The 17,059-nt window shown below is 38.1% G+C and overlaps 1 protein-coding gene and 1 long non-coding RNA gene across 3 annotated transcripts in view; both read right to left on the bottom strand.

The window, feature by feature from the left end:
* Nucleotides 1-3,360, bottom strand: part of Epac (Exchange protein directly activated by cAMP) — a 110,030-nt gene extending 106,670 nt beyond the window's left edge. For both annotated transcript variants that reach the window (XM_090382822.1, XM_090382823.1), the window contains exon 1: nucleotides 3,291-3,360. In XM_090382822.1, the coding sequence (XP_090238948.1) occupies nucleotides 3,291-3,325 (35 nt within the window). In that variant the 5' untranslated portion in view covers nucleotides 3,326-3,360. The remainder of the gene's footprint in view (nucleotides 1-3,290) is intronic.
* Nucleotides 3,361-3,406: 46 nt separating this feature from the next.
* LOC150079351 (uncharacterized) overlaps nucleotides 3,407-17,059 on the bottom strand; it is a 277,103-nt gene continuing 263,450 nt past the window's right edge. The window contains exon 3 of the long non-coding RNA XR_016547582.1: nucleotides 3,407-3,508. This is a non-coding gene — a long non-coding RNA (uncharacterized LOC150079351). The remainder of the gene's footprint in view (nucleotides 3,509-17,059) is intronic.

The following is a 17,059-nucleotide window of genomic DNA, read 5'->3' as shown; positions in this document are numbered from 1 at the left end:
TTTTTTTTTTTCCGAGCCACACCAAAACGACTTTTCATCCTGATTCATTGCGAGGCCACAGAGTAACAGTTACTGTCACGTGAGAGCGTTTCTATGGAGATTGCAGTCCGTTGGAGTAAATTATGTGTCACGTAAACTTTCAGCTCGGGGAATGAGATCCTTCTAGAGGTTTGTCTGGAAGGGAAACTCTCCTACCTTCTGATCCTATCTCTTATCTATCTTTTGCCGAACGTAGAATTAGAAAGCTGACCCCAATGAGATCAATCATTCCTTGTTCTTCACTCTTCCGGCAGCGAGAGAGTTCCTTCATAAGAGAATGCACTTTTCTTTTTCTTTTTTTAGGGGAAATACATCGCTTACACCTCCTGAGAGGAGCCTTCAACGTCACTTGATTTGCTTTAGGAGTTTTATCATTTTGAAAGCGGATAAAAATAATTACTTTAATACGGAACAGCGAAAGGAAAACCGTGAATTTATATCCACGATAGCGGTCAACACGAACGGAACGATGCTTGGAAAATGGAGCCAGTAGATAGGGACGCATTCGCCCTGTTTAGGTTCTAAGAATGCCTGCACGATATCTGTATAAATAAAAGAAGCATATTTTAATCTCGAGGCTTAACTTAGGATACAGAAGAACTCCGAAGATCATCGTGGTCCCATAATTATTGAAATTGGCCGATTTTGTTTGAAACGGAAACTACCAAAGCACAAAATATCTATTTGAAAATACGCTGTCCTACTATTAATATCCGGACACCCCTCGATGGATGGGGAAACAGATCCTATACATGAAACACGTCACAGAACCTGCTATAAATATGCACACTGGGCTTCGAACAGACAATTGCAAAAGTGGGAAGGCAAGATGACACGTTCAACAGAATTGATCACCTCAACAAATGCTAGATGCCCATTAACATGGTGTAAGGAGCGCGAATCCTGGACTGTAGAGCAGTGGAAAACAATCCTATGGACAGACGAGTCGAGGTTCGCACTCTACCAGTCTGATGGTCGTTTCTGGGTGTGCGAATGCCAGGGGAACAGTTCCTTCCTGATTGTATCCCCCCAATAATAGAGTTTGGTGGAAGAAGTGTCATGGTATGGAGCTGATTTTCATGGTTTGGCTTGGGCCCATTAGTCGTTATCGACAAAACCATGAATGCTATGCAATACAGGGACAACCTCGACAATTATGCACTTCCAACATTATGGCAATACGTTGGGGAAGGCCCATACCTGTTTACTTGTAAAGAAGCTTTTAATTTTAACCTACTTCCGCACCTGACCATACACTCCTAAAGTTCTTTTCTTCTACATCTATCTTTTGTCCTCCATGTAAGCTTAGACTGGTTTATTCCTATCACTGAAAGGCAAGAGAGACACAGTTGGTGTTTGCGCATTCTGATATCGTGGTAATTGGACGCAATAGAATGGAAAATGCAGGGAAAACGCCCTTTGCCGTTTTGTGGTTCAAATACGTGTATACACAGCAAACAACAAAGCAACAGGCGTTGTAGATGGAAGCTTCATCGAAGTTTATCAAGTCACCTCTAATAATTGTTGAATAACAGCGTAACAACTGATATAATGTTCAACCGGTTACAACCACTATCTTGCACTAAAGATAAGATGCAATCATTTTATCATTAACCCTTGCCCACTTGTGAACTGCAAGCAAACTACCATTTGCTTTCCTCATATCTCAGAACGAGACCCTTGGCAACGAGAACATTATCTTGAACAGACTTACACAGATACTAGAGAACATTACGGACAGCGTTTAATAATAATCATATGGCAGTTATCAAGCAAGGGAAGATTATGTCTACGAAGGAAAACTAATGTCAGAAGTGGTACTACTGGCTGATTACATGTTCGGAAACAATTTATTTCAATGTGTTTCCTCGTCAGAAATCGATGGTGCATATAACAACAAATCGACTCGCGTGTTAAGTATACGTACCTACGTGATTAAACGGATCAAACGTAGAGAGAGAGAGAGATTGTCTACAGCGTAAACACCATGACTCAACCAGGTTTCGTAATTTGAATTGAGTATGGCAAAGGAGAATATGAGATAATCGAAGATAATTTTCTTCAGGAAGGGCTTGTATTATATTTTCATAGAGTTTACATTAGCTTTTCGAAATGACCTTGAATTGCCCTTGAGAATTTTTACAAGGTCATTTAGAGGTCATTTTCAAACAAAGTGAAAATTCTTATTTTTTATAGGGGAAAAAAAAACAGGGTAATTCAAAGGTGGTTTTACAAATTTGTAAGCCTATAGCTTCGTGCATTTTAAACTTGGTACAACCCAACAAGCACCGCGAATGAAACATATAAAAATTTCAACACAAGAATTTCACCCATAAAAATTTCAACACAAGCCGCTGTTTTGAAATTTTTATGGGTGACTAGCAGTTATGAGTCTCGTTGCTAGTTGGTGTCCACGTAATGTAAATAAAAAATGACTGAATGGGGCGGTGAATTTTTTTCTTCGAACAATCAAAGTCCGGAAAGTAAATTCAAATGAAGTTTTCGCACACGATATGGAAAAGGGACCCCATAAGAGCCATTCTTTTTTATGACTGGAGCAGGAATTTTCTTCATACAAGCTTTCCGTTAGCAAAAAAAGACGTATCAGTAATAAAACTACAGAAGAGCACGAGGATAGCTTCAGTTTGAAGTGGAGTGGCAGCAAATGGTTAAGCCTAAAACCAATACAAAACTTAATAATTCTTTAACATTATCCGAAGCATTTCAGAACGCCAGCTCCACCTTTAGAGAATCGCCCAGTAATTGCGAGTTCCCGCATCTTGCAGTTCTTTAGAAAGTGTATCTGTATAGTAAATTGAACTTCGTTTCATTATCTTCGTATGTATTTATGGACTTAAGCCAGCTCGAAGCTGCTCCACTAATCCCGATAATTTATCATTATCAATGTCATTACTCAGCTCCTTTGACAGCCTTGTCACATTCATTAATTAGCAACGGTCTTTTAATTATTTCACACGGACCATTCTTCTTTGCTTATTCCACCGATAGTGTCACCTAAAATGAACGGACAATCAATTTTCTTTCAAATTCGTTTTCTTCGTATGTAAATTGAGGGCGTCACAGTTGGCAAATCCGATTTTATTTATAATTTGAGAAGAGAAAAAAAAAGCAAATGCGGAGAGAAATTACCATGAGTTTCCAAGCATCATAAAGAGCACGAAGAGCAACATTGCATCTGCCTGAAATAAACTTAGAAAAAAGAAAGAAAATAATAGCAAAGCGTGTCTTACCTTTTATCCATGCTATGGATCCATTCTGTTACCATTGTCTCCGTGCACCGACCACAGGCAGTTGCACGGCATAAACGCCAGGCGGCGGCCCAATCCTCCCACCTTCACCGTGTTGCCAGGGGAATTGCTGACGGCATGCGGGAGTCGCGAGTTCACCAGCTACACAAGGTCAGTGGTCAGGAATGATTCATCTGCACATGATAGGAGATCAAGAGGTCCTGAAAGAGAAATGGCAAACCAGATGTTGGCTTCGTGCGACACTTCCCTAAAGTGATCATTTACACTTCCCTACGTAGATGTGGGATCTCCACCTCTAAATAAAAGACAGTTCAGAGTGTGTGTTTAATTTTTTTTTGATGATGTCATTCCGAAAAGATCAATAGAATAAAATTGTCCAGTGAAAGGAAAGAACTTCTTTTCAAAAACTACATTTAGTCTAAAATAGTACAAAATATTTATTTATTTAAATAATTATTCAACAAATAGGTCAAAGGCCAGAGCCCGTACTAAGCAGGTGAGCTACGTGTGATGTTAAGGGTATCGATATCATATTGAGGAGGCATTTCATAAAAAGCATTGCTTTATGAGGCTGCATTTTTCTGGCCTCTGTAGTTGTATATAGAGACGGTATTATCTTTCTAGTACCATTGGAGGCCTCCGTAGCCAAGTGCAGCAGAGTACGCTCTTTGAGTAGACCGAGGTTCAAGCCACTGACTGCTAAATACGGTCGAACTGTCAACCCGCACTGGACCAGCGTGGTAGATTATGGTCCATTTCCTTTAATATGAATTTTTGAGGAGGCTCCCATCCTGCAGTGGATTGATAATGGCTGCAGTTTACCTTTTACCATTGATTGGGCCTTCGATGGTACGGGATGCAATCATTTGCTGGCATCCATAGGATTGGCACTATTGGGTGTGGGATTTAATCCATCAAGGGAAGTACTTGTATAATTGTGTAAGAAATGAATAAGAACTGCCGTTCTTAATTATTGTCTTATTTGGTGTAACGAACCCTTTGTTAATGATTCTCTTACTATCGAAGAAAATTATCAACATCTGCTTGTGGATTGTATTTGATTATATAGTTGTGGTCCTCCTTGCGGAGTGGAGGCACTAGGAAGCAGCTTCCTGTTGATTGCTGCTTCCTGGTTATAAGTGGCTAAAAACATCTAAACCACCCAGCAGGACACACGCTATCAAACATAGCAGAACACTAATTTCTGACCATTTTACAGACTTCTGTATGTCAACAGTGTGAAAAGGCGAAGATGAACTACCATTGAAGACCGCCCTTCATAAAACAAGTGTCCACATGCCTCAATGGAAAAGTTTAATGCCAATTATTTAAAATGTAGGCCATTCACCACACCACGCTTTCCGTCCCCTTTTGTGGCCTCGTTAAAGTGCGAGTTCAATACCGAGAAATGCGTAGAAAATGGCAGTGCACCCACAATACGAAATCGATGCACTGGGCAAACTTAGATTGCTCAATATCACACAGACTGAGGCTGTGCCGTTCTAGTATAATCAGACGCATAAGACCTTTGACATAAACTAAAACGTGCTTTTAAATCTTCAACACCATCAAGCATTCATTATATTGTCGATATTTCTAATCATTGAAACAGATCTCTCACTTATGGAGCCTACTTACCCACCGATGAGGCTTCAAACCATGGACATCAACATCATTAAAGTCTTTATGTTGCACTTTTCTATTTTTTCATCCCGAATATTGAAAAATCAATTGCGCAATAGATGAATTCACTAAAACATTTTATAACTTCTCGATTACCACCAAGGAAACTCAGGAAAGGGGGCGTTAAACAGCCGTCAAAGCACGGTTTGCGATTTCGTGCAGTACAGCAAGGAAAACTATACAAATCTGCTACCTAAAACACCCTCTAACATCTCTATTAAAACTGAAGAGAAAGACACTTTTGAATATCAACATCCTTCAAGGGAGTGTTTGGAAAAGATCCATAGAGGTGACGATGAGAGAAATGCTTCGGCAGCGACAAATGTACGGGGGGGGGACGTGTGGAAATGATGGCATGTATGTGAGTGTCGGATTAGCCATTACGATTGATGTAATGGCACTTTACCAGGACACAACGGAAAATTTACGATTTCTTGCAAAGGAGAGTTGAGAACTGCAAACGCTGTTACACATCAAGGCACGCGAAAGAAGAGGTGAGTTTCCAGTCGCGTGTTGATCTACATGATGGTTGTAAATCACCGGTCCTACAAGAAACCGACAATCTAAGCTTCCATTGACTAAAACATCAATAAGATGGTATTAAAGGTGCCAGACCGACTCTTTTATGTTGAACACGTGTAGATCAAGTAACTGCAGTTAGACATCCCACCTCGCCCCCGCTGTTACTTTAAAATTACGACACTGAAAAGATTCGTTTTATATCTCCGCAGGAAATAGAAGTGGTTAAAACATGGGTTTTACGTGCCACACTGTGTCGCTTGAGACTGGGATTTAGAAAAGAGTTCACCTTGTTTTGTTGGAATTTTACTAGACGACCAGAGATCGATTCTTCCATTAATTCTCCCTTAGGAAAGGTAGAGCTTCAAAGGAAGATTCTTAAAACTTCTCAATATTCTCTTCGTTATTTTCACAAGGAATTTAAATGTGTCTTTTCTTTTTATCTCCATTAATTTAAGGCAATGAAGAATACAAAAACTTGGGGAAAAGATATCAACAGGAAATCTTGTTTGGTTTAATCGAATTGGTAACAGATACTGCAAATGAACGTTGTGTGTCTGTTCCGTTGGATAGATGAAGGCTAAAGAAGACAACAGCTTCTTATATTTATAAGATGATTTAAGCTACCCACTCTTGAGTTCATAGAAGGATTTGAAATACAGGATTTGATATTTAAGTTCCATCAGTTGTCAGTCTGAAAAAAAAGCTTTTAATGTTTTTAAAATAATTGGCCTGAGCAGCTACAGAAGGGCGAGTAGCTTCTAGAACTATTGGAAACATTTTTAAACAAGATTCAACTGACCGCTGCCAATTCCTTTTTCACACCACCAAATCGTCCTCCTTTCAAGGTAGATTTAACTTTGAGGAGCAAGGAAGTAGTCTGGAAGAAATAAATCTGACGAATAACGATCCAGAATATGTGAATAGTAAAAATAAATTTTATTTATTTGAACTTTCTGTTTATATTCCGGGGCGATCACAGAGTCTGAAGAGTTCACAAGATAGGGAGAATACAAGAAACAGCACTGTATTTAGCAGTCACTGGCTTGAATCCTGGTTACCAAGGCACGTGTACCTATGCATCCTCCCGCCTGACCACTAGGCTACGGCGGTTCTTATTCATTGTCTTATTTGGTGTAACGAACCCTTTGTGAATGATTCTCTTACTATCGAAGAAAGTTATGAACATCTGTTTGGATTTTGAATACGATTTTTGTTATGCCCAGAAGAGCATGTTGATTGCCATTCCATGCTTTATCTCTTTGTTTGTGGATTGTATTGGAAATACCACCTGTTACTATCGGATAGAACAAGAGGGAACTATCATCTAACACTGGAATGAGTTCCTCGTATCGGTTAAACAGAGGGGATTGAACTTAGTAAAGATCTTCCGTTTGCCCAAATCTGTTATAATTTCATGAACTGTTTCTCTATTAATATCAAGTTATTCTTCCACGATTTGAAGAGTCATCCGATGATCGAGCTCAATCAATGAGCAATCTTTTAACTTTTTCGATCGTTTCTGGGGTTCGAAACATTCATGGACACACTGCAAACCAATTCATAGGTTTCAATTGCACTCCTCCAGAACTTAAAATTTGATGTTCGCTCTTTGTCCCATCACTTAAAGCAATGACAACTCCTTAAATAACAGCTCTAAGACGACTACATGCAAATTTACCCTTCAGAGGAAAGAAGTCACGGCCTACTCCACCATGGTCCCACGTGCTTTGACACGCATGCAGTGAAATCAATCGTAGACGTAGTCGAACTCTGTATATATTATTTTAAGTATCAAAAGTTCACAACTTCCACTGCATAGATGATATGCATACATTTTAACTTATCAATATCACCTCAAGTAAATGTGAACATTAGAGAGAGCCAGTTCTCTGAGTTCGTCCCTGGAAATACCATTCTGGCTGTACGCTGCGAGCGAAAGATTCTTTGCAGTGCTCTCCTGTCTCGTTCCATCAGCTTCAGAGGTTTTCCGGTTCTTTTCGTGATGGTTTCAGCACTAGTCCGCTTCCATTTGCAGCTCTCTGTAAGATTGAGATCGTTAACAATGGGTGATGCTTATGATGGGTAAGATGTGACCAACTATCAACGGGGGGGGGGCGTCTGGTTACAAATTACTGTTATAGCTTACTTCTTTTAACTGTATGTTTAGATGACTTTTCATTCTGTGTTTAAATGGAATATTAATCTTATCAAATGCATCATGCTAGGGCCGAGGTATGTTGATGTAGCCACGGAACTTTCCGCTTTATTGATCAAGCTTCTTCTGGTTGTTGAGCGTTTTTGTGCAAATACCATACACTAATAAACCATGAAAGAAGATTTACAGGACACATTAGATGCGTTTTAGAGCAATAATTTCGTTCCTAACACCCATATGTGGCAATAGAAGGCGCTGGTGAACACTCACACCAGCTAGAAAATGAAGAGACATAAAAAGGAATAAGGAACTCGTCAGTATTTTAATGAAGCAAGTACAAAGAAAACGAAGACAGAAGAAACTTAAAACGCTAATGGCTACATTCTTAGCGTTATGTGGTCAATTAGCGAGACACCTGAGCAGTTAACGACATGAAGGAATACTAAATTAGCTCCTTTTACTGGATGTAGCATGGCTTAACTTTATCACGCTTTCAAAGTAAAAAAATAAAAGTAACAAAATTAAGCATAAAATGGCTATTTGGTTAAAAGGGAAAAAATCTCCGGTGTTGTTTATAAGTGAAGGGATTACTTAAAAGCATTTGAAGTCCGCATGGACTTGAAGTGCTTTTAAGGACTTCGTTATTTGTTTCTTTAAGAGCTCTAATATTTCCAAAACAGGACAATGTTTTAAGTTAATGGATCCTCTCATCTAACGGTCAACGCCTAAAAGAGATTTGTAATTTATTATCTTCCTCCATTAATGTATTTATCGATTATCTCCGCCTCATTCGAACGCTACCGACACTGTTCTGATGTATTTACACTGAGAAGGTTGAGCTGAAGACTGTACCTTGACAATGGAAGCCTTACAGAGTACTGGTTGAAGTTCTTATGGCCTCCATCATCTTATTTGAGGTCTTCTCGTAGATATATCTTATTTTATAAGAGGATGACAGGCTACAGGGATGGAGAGGGAGAAAGAAACTGTCACTTTAAGAATAAATGGAGATAACTTCAATACACGACACTGGAACCAATTAATAAACTTCAAGGAAAAGAATTATTTTAATATTTTAGTGTTTTAATTAAGTCTCTCACCATGAAAGATGAAATACATCTGTAGTTCCAGGACATCTATCCATCCCTGTTTAGTCTTACAAGAATCTGTTCCCACCGATGTAGAAAGCACTACAATATGTCACCAACAGCTGTGATTGTCATAAAGTCGTAGACTTTCTGGCGATATATCGATTGACAATGCAAAACTAAGCTCCAGTGATTTATTTCACTCTCTCTGATGAAAGTGAAATAAATCGATATTTGTAATTCGGTACAGATTAGCTTCCGATTTTTCAAACTTCAAGAGTGGGTTGTTCGGGGGTATTATAAGGGATTGTGTGTGATTGATAGGAAACATCAAATTTGCTTAGTAACTATGAAAAGGAAGTGATTAGGAAATGATGAAAGGTTCTTTCATAACGAATATAGATACTCTTTTATCCAGTGTTCTTGAAAGGAGGTGGAGAGATGCGGATGAAATTTGTCTTTTGTTTTTTTAGGTCTTAAATTGAAACCACTGTCCAAAAGGAAGGTAGTTGGTCAGTAGCAGAGTGAGTAGTAACAAGACCAGGACTGACTGATCATGCTAATAAAGTGACCACTGAATTGAATTCATGCAAAATACTATGAGGAAATTGAAGTCCAAGACGAAACAATAACCCGTTTCAAATTAAACACTTTTATGAAAAGTGATAGTTCCACTCTTGGACATTAAATACACCTTGAGTACATTAAAAAATGTCCAATCTTAAACAATAACAATAATGTTAGATAGATTTTGGATTTTATACAATAAGCAGAAATAAAAAAAGGAGATCCAGGCATGCCAGACCTCACAGCCCACCCACAGAAGATTCTGCAAAGATTGGAAACTCGAAATAAAATATCCTATAGTCCTTAATAGCATTTGTTCATACTCCATTTCAAGAAATACCAGCGAAATATCCACGCCGAGGAAAATCGCTTTAAAACACAATCTTTCCATCTGCTGTGATCGACAATCAAAGATCTCTTCCCACCATTTTTGTTACCCATCTATTGCCAGTGCTGCTGATAACACACCCACCTACCACAGCTATCATCCGGATAGCTAAGTGTCGTTATGCGTCTCGGCATTTAATGGCATCTCCATTATTTCGCGAACTCTGTCTCGTCTCCTTGAAGGCAACATTAAGATGCCCCAGAGCAAAATTAAAAACAATAACGCATTTGAAAGAAGAATACTGTTATGATAATAGCGACAGACATCGCGGAGGAAATGTACTTTAAATACAAACATCCGCTATCATTAAACTATTGACTGATAAATTATTACCACTCCTTTGCCTATAAAAGGGGATTTATGGACCCTCTATCTCTATTAGACCCCTTCGAGGTGACAGCCACAGGGTGAGCTGCCGAGACACGCTCAATATTTACGGCCATGTTAGTGGTTAATAAAGCAATAATCATCTGTTTCGTGGGGATGCGCGAAAGCTTCGGTGGTGGAAATCTTATCGGTCCTCTTCTCTGATGGGAATTCTTGTAATATACTCACGGTTAGGTAGTCGCTAGGTAACGCCTTACTCACAGCCATTTTAAATAATACCTGAAGCTCCACGTCCTCCACCTTATAGAGGCACCCATCATTCACCACACAACTACATTCCCAACAGATGGCGTTGTCACCAAACCTAAACGTAATTGTCTGCTAGTGGCTAAAATAAAGTAAAAAAACCTCACAAATTTTAATCTTCCATGAGGGATAATCATTCAGAAGGAGGATTATCCTTTAGAAGTGTCCGTTATGAATCGTAATTTGCTCCTGGACTTTGGAAAGTCGTGTTATGGAGTGACGAATCACAGAACATTTTTTCCAATATGATTCTCTGCTTGGGTCTGGTGGACATCAACATTTTGGGTCTGATGTCAGTGTAAATATCCAGCTTTTATATTAGATGGTAGCGTAGATCAAAAATAAAGATCAGATTCTTTGTAGGGACAGTTCTGTTTGCTTTGGCTCCTTGGCTTTTCAATTCTTCATAGCGTTTTTGTGGGCCATGTACTAAGTTCCATTTGGAGATATTTCTCCTACTTCATTTCGCTCAGATTATGTAAATACAATACAGCAACGTTGTTTTTCCTCCCGCTAAATTAAAGAGACATCTTCTGCACGTCCTCCACCACTCTGTGTACAGATATCTAATTTTTTATAGAACTATAATATTTAATGTTGTTTACGAACTATTTAGTCAAAAAGGTTTGTTATTTTTGCGTCGAAATGAGTTTTTTTTTTTAAATTCTAACAGTTCGCCCAAGTAGCTGCTTTCGTCCCCCCTCCACCAATTACACAGAGGCGGCCCTTACACGATGAGCGTACCAAAATGCAAAGTTTTCTCATCTTGTTATATGAAGGGAAGTATCTGAATAAATTTGAATTTATTAAATAAAAAAATAAGACAGCATACTGTATTTCATTATTCAAAATGAACCGAAGAGCACAATTCGTTTTAGAAAAGATGGCATAATTAAAGCTGCAGTGACATCTCTAAATGCAGACGGGTTAATCTCTTCTTCTGGCTTAATAAATGCGCATCGTTTGGCACGCTCACCACAAATGGGGCTGTATTTATGTAACTGTGAATTGGCCAAAAAATCTGGGTGATGGAGTTATTCGCTAATTACTGTATAATTATTAAACTTTTCAAGAATGGACCATGGACTGGTGGTCCAATGAAAGGAACATATTTTCAAAGATACTCTTTAACTCTTGTCAGTAAATTAATTCAAGAACACCGTTTAGATTTACCACGTTAATCAATGCCTGGTAAAAAAAATACAATAAAAAATACTTGGGCCATCCCTCGTGTATCAAACGTTTCCACAAACAAGACAAAGTTAACCAATATCTTCTGAATCCCTCAGCACAGATTCCGAGAAGATACGAGAGAACAAAAGCCATATTTCCAATCTGGTGTTTTTTTTTTTATTTTTTTATATTCCGGACAGACTTCTGATGAAGTCCACTCCCACAGGAAAATGGCTTGATTAGGTTTACAACCCCACACACTACGTCTACTCTCCAATGTAATCTAATCCCCATGCTGGTTATTGTACGCCAGATCACGCTACCGAGAATTATCCTTACAAGAGCACCGAGAGAAATGAGAGAAGACTGTTGATTTTTTGCGTGATGAAATTAAGGTAAGAAATCGCCATTTCCAGCATCCCTTTGTCCCACATTTAAAGCATTTTATGAAACACAAGAAACGAATTCGATACGTTTAATTGTCATGAAAGAAAAAACAAACAAATAATGATATTACAATTAAACGAATCCAGAAGGCATCCCTGGATTCATTTAATTGTAAACACATTTCAAATTCACGAGAATCTTTCGTCAGCCATCCCAACAAGATTAACGATAAATCGGTTGCTAGGAAACCGTTTACGTGTCAGCAGTTATATGTTTTGAAATAATCTATTTTATCGGTTTTTCTAAGTAAACTTAGAAATTTCAGCCCTTCTCAGTGAATCATGGAATTAATGGAAATTTTCTAAGTTTCAAGCAAGGCAGCCATTTTTATTTAGCTACATTATGACAACAAAGGTGTAGAGGGTTCTGTAATAATAAGCAAAACCTTCATTAATGCGACCTTTTGCTATGGAAGTCACATAGCAAAAGGTCGCATATTGTACCTTACTTTTTTAAACAGCCCTTGCATTACTTTACAAACAGCCCTCGTCAATCAATAAACAAGACGTATTGTTATAAGCAGGTACGTTAAGCAGCATGATCGTGCAAATAGGGGGAAAAAACATTTTATTGAAAGAGAAACAGAAATAAACGTCAAAAACAAATGGTGGACATCCAGGAGGTGGACATATTAAAACAAGATGGTGGACGTTTAATTGCCCGGATGTTAATGCCAAAAGAAATGTTAGCTGTTTAAAATAGCGTCAACCGGCGTGAATTAAATGGTGCGGAAGCCCCTTATCACACGTAGATGCAATTGTTCAGCATTATTCATGACTTCCCACAGTACTAACTCCCCCTCCCCTTTGTTTTTTTTCGCAATCTACAGGATTACACCGTTCACGTGCTATCATTAATTATTTGTAGCCTTCAACGTGACCAGCTGGATCTATTCTGATAACGGAGCGAACGAGAATCGTGTCTCTGGAGTTACGCTACACGCTAAGAACTAGGAGACCCTTGAGGGTTCCCCGTGTATGTGTGTGGGAGAGTAATAAAGATAAATTACTTAAACTATTCAACCACTTAAGAGCTTCCAATTTTTATTGTTAGGTATGCTTCGGGGGACGATTGAAGAAAGATTTTCCGTTAAGATGACTCTTGAAAATTCTCTAAAGCATTTTAAGCACTTTCTCTAAATAATTCATTTTTTGGAGAGTAATATTTTCTGAATGAAATTTGCTATTTCTTTTTTTTTAACTTGGTAGGATCACTCACCCTTAGGCGTACACTAATGAAAGCAAAATTAGAACACTAGGTGAGCAATAGATCGAGTCACTCAGTCAGAGAGTACCACATTATAATTTTTATAGGTTCCTCTGTTTGTGCTATTTTTGGGTTTCAAATTATTTGACAAAGCCACGGATATTTAATCCTGATTAGAAGAGAAGTATATACTTCGTAGAGTACATCAAGAAAGATACTTTTTAGATGCATGTATGCATAATGCGTCTGTTGTCTTCACCATGTCTGTCAGTCCGTCCGCATGTAACAACTCGACTCTCAGTGGATGGATTTTCACAACATTTTATATTTGGCTCTTTTAGAATGATTTATCAAGCCTTCCTAAATTTAATTAAGATCGGATCAATAGAAATGAGGCAATTGTTATCCTTTTTATACATATCACATAGGACATCCATGCATTGTATACTGTAGGTGAAGCACTGGAAGGAATAAATACGTGGGCAATATGATAGATGCGCAGAAAGGGAATTTTCTCGGTTCTGACATTATATTATTACTATTTGCTATCGGGATTTTTTTTTTTTTTTAGACACGATAGCTAATAGTAATAATTCATGATTTATAACAAAAAAAAAAGAGCAAAAAGCAATGGGATTTCTATTGGTTCAATTTTAATGAAATTTGGGAAGACGTGATAAATCATTTTAATGCAAAATATAAAATTTCATGAAAATCCATCTAATGGAAGTTGAGTTATTACATGCGGACGGACAGACGGAGAAATACTAATTGTCGGATTTTAATGAAATTTGGAGTATCTACACAAATCTTTCTAAAAGTCCCAAATATAAAGTTGTATGAAAATTCATCTAGTAGGAGCTGAGTTATTACATGCCGACGGACATATACGCTAACTGGCCTAATGATATGATTTGCTTCTAGCTCTTAAATGGATCTCAAAATTTTAAAACCATGCGCGAGGACTGATTTTTCTGTTACAAATAACGTAACTTGAACATCTACAAATGAAACAGTGTGTGCGTTATTTTATATTCGAAGTCTGCAGATTTCAACACATTTTTCTCCTAGTAATGTAAATAATGGTTAATAAGCAATGATTTTAAGTGGAGCTGAATCTGGTTTATGGCAAAGAGAACCATCGGACCCTCAGGATGGAGTAAGTTATTTATCTCACCTGAGCTGATGGAGCAATACTTCATGAATTATGTTCCATCACCGTTTCACAATCACGCCCACTGAAGGCTTATGTCTGGCACGCGTGTTTTACGACTCCCTCAACTCCACTCCTATAGGCGAACATCCCTTCTGATTAGAAGCCTGCAAACTTTTTAAACTTCATCCATCCTTGACGAATTTAAAGGAAAATACGACGCCATTTCACCCTTACATCTGCATCTTTAGCATCCCACTCAAAGAACTCTTCATCACAATTCTATTGCCAGGCACCGCGAAGAACGTAGCATCCCTCATTAATTATTCCTCTTCTCCAACACGATCTGGGGCCTAGTTCCATGTACACACAAGAGGCACGTCTTGCTTCTGTAGCATTCCCAACTTGCACCATCTATTTACTGAAGCTCTCACTCCAGGTGATAAAGAAAACTAAAAGAAGAGTAATTTGATATACCGTCGTATTCCTCTCTTTATATCCTATACGGAAAGTTTCAAATGCGGTTGGTCACCCATAGGGACGGCACGTGTCTTGCCAAGTATGTCATAAGTTTCCGATAAGTGGTAGTATTTTTAATTTCTAATTAATATTCACAGTACGCAAAGCAAGCACTAAAATATTTCCACTTCTTTCTTAAAGGCAAGAAATATATCTCATTTTAGGAACAAAAAGTTGTAAACAGCTGACGAGGTTTTGTGCATGTAATCAAAATAGCCGGCAAACATAGTATTCCTTCAAAAATGTATACTGTTTCTTGTTTTTGCAAAAAATCTAAAGGATGAGCAGCCTTACAGATGCCCACACCTCATCCCATAATCAACATTTCGTTAAATCTAGAAATACAGGTTGAATAATCCCATAGACATATTAACAATAATATCACTTTATTCCAATAAGGGATACTTCGACACACCCGAAGATAGAAGGGTATACAATCACATTTCATACTCTATAATATATAAAAACTTGATACCATCTCTCAGGGTTGCTGTAAAAAGCAACTCCGAAAGCACTCCTCAATGTACGTTACCTTGAAGGCAAGATCTTAAACAAAGGATTGTTGCCTTGGATTTTAAAGTGTTTTACAGAGAGGATGCAGAGTTTGGATGCTGATAGCGTCGAAGGTTGCTTGAACATCTATCACCTCTTTCTAATGAGAGGCATCAAAGATTGATAGCACTTTGGTAATATTTAATGCTCAAGGTAGAGAATTTGTGGTGGATCGTGAAGTCGGATCTGAGTACTCAGAAATGGAAACATCTTTTCCAGTTTGAAGAGAAAATAATCTTATCTTTACAAATAAGCATAAAATACTGGTTTTTTTCTTAGGTGCTAACAGTTAATCTTTTGGGCTGGAGTAACAATAAAGCTGCCTAGAAGGAGGTCAAGGAGGAAAGCACTGAGGCATTCTGGCATAGCCAGCGGCAGAAAGAGCTGTTTTCGACCCTCACAGCCAATTTTTTTAGGATCAATAGGCCAGCAAGGTATCTACATTTGTTCCATTAAGCTAACGAATATTGCCCACAGTACTTAAGATGGAATTTCGTGATGTGACTAGTCCAAAGAATTTAAGTTTCGAAAAAGACCATCTGGTGTTTTTGGTGGTTCTTTTAACCAATGTTTGGTGAAGATATTTCGTAATAACAATAGACTTCTCGCAATTGAACAGAGCTGTGAATTTTGAATGAGGGAGTCTATCTTCTTGAATTACCTGTCATTCCAAGTAGAAGTTGTTTGATTTTAAACAGACACAGAGGGAACAACCACCAAGCAATACCCTTACATGAGATAGTGATTTTTTGGAAGTAGCAGTGAGGACGATAAAATTTAAACGGATTGTAAGAAGATCGCCTACGACTTCTACAATATATTGCAGTTAGAAAGTGTAAGTCAATGAGGAGAAAGATGTAGTACACATTGTTACCATTCAAGTAGGTAACATACATGATGTTTGGATTACTAACTACAGCTGGAATATTAAATTTGAACAGTGGAATAAGGATTTTAATCCAACGTATTATGGGGATGTGATCGGAAGCAAAATATGCTTCTGGATGTCAAATGATGTTCAACATTCTGGTTAAAAAGGCGCTGCCAAGCCGATTAGGATCTCGTATAGTTAGTGATTCAACATGGTGAGAACCGTAGTATCGAGGGTTTTTGTAAGAAATTTTCCCTAGATGGAGGGGATCTTAAAGTCGCTACCACAATTTTGCATGCGTTACAATGCATTTGAAAAAGAAATTTAACCAGAAACAGTTGCTATTTAAATTGTATTTTGATCAATAAATTATTTTGTTGGGCCAGGCTGAAACTGCAATGAAGCGGTTGCACTGGCTTGAGCTGTGCTTTATCGGTTTAAAGAGACATATTTTATAAGAAAAGATCTCTTTAAACCGATATACCATCTCTTCTGTTTAGTCTGCGAAGGCTGGACTGCGTTAGTCAAGAGACATCAATATCATATGATTCGTTCATAGTATCAGTCTTATTTCTGCAATTTTTGGTAGAATATGGTAAGGGTTTGGTGGCATGGGACAGGTTCGCCTTTACTGGAAGGAGGGAGCGTATTTGAGGTTGCTGATAGAGACCATGCTGTGGTCGTTTAGAAATTCTGACTGGACTATGCCTTGTATCAACAAATGGAGTACAAACAGCCGATAATGAAATAAGATGGTTTCCTCTCTATCTGTGCAGTAATTGGACTGATTAGCT

This window comes from Mastigoproctus giganteus, chromosome 10, assembly GCF_048544385.1.
Source record: "Mastigoproctus giganteus isolate SK-2022 chromosome 10, ASM4854438v1, whole genome shotgun sequence".
In the NCBI taxonomy this organism is placed as follows: Eukaryota; Metazoa; Arthropoda; class Arachnida; order Uropygi; family Thelyphonidae; genus Mastigoproctus; species Mastigoproctus giganteus.
Note: the sequence above shows the minus strand (reverse complement) of the source record. Positions and strands in the feature narration are given on the sequence as shown.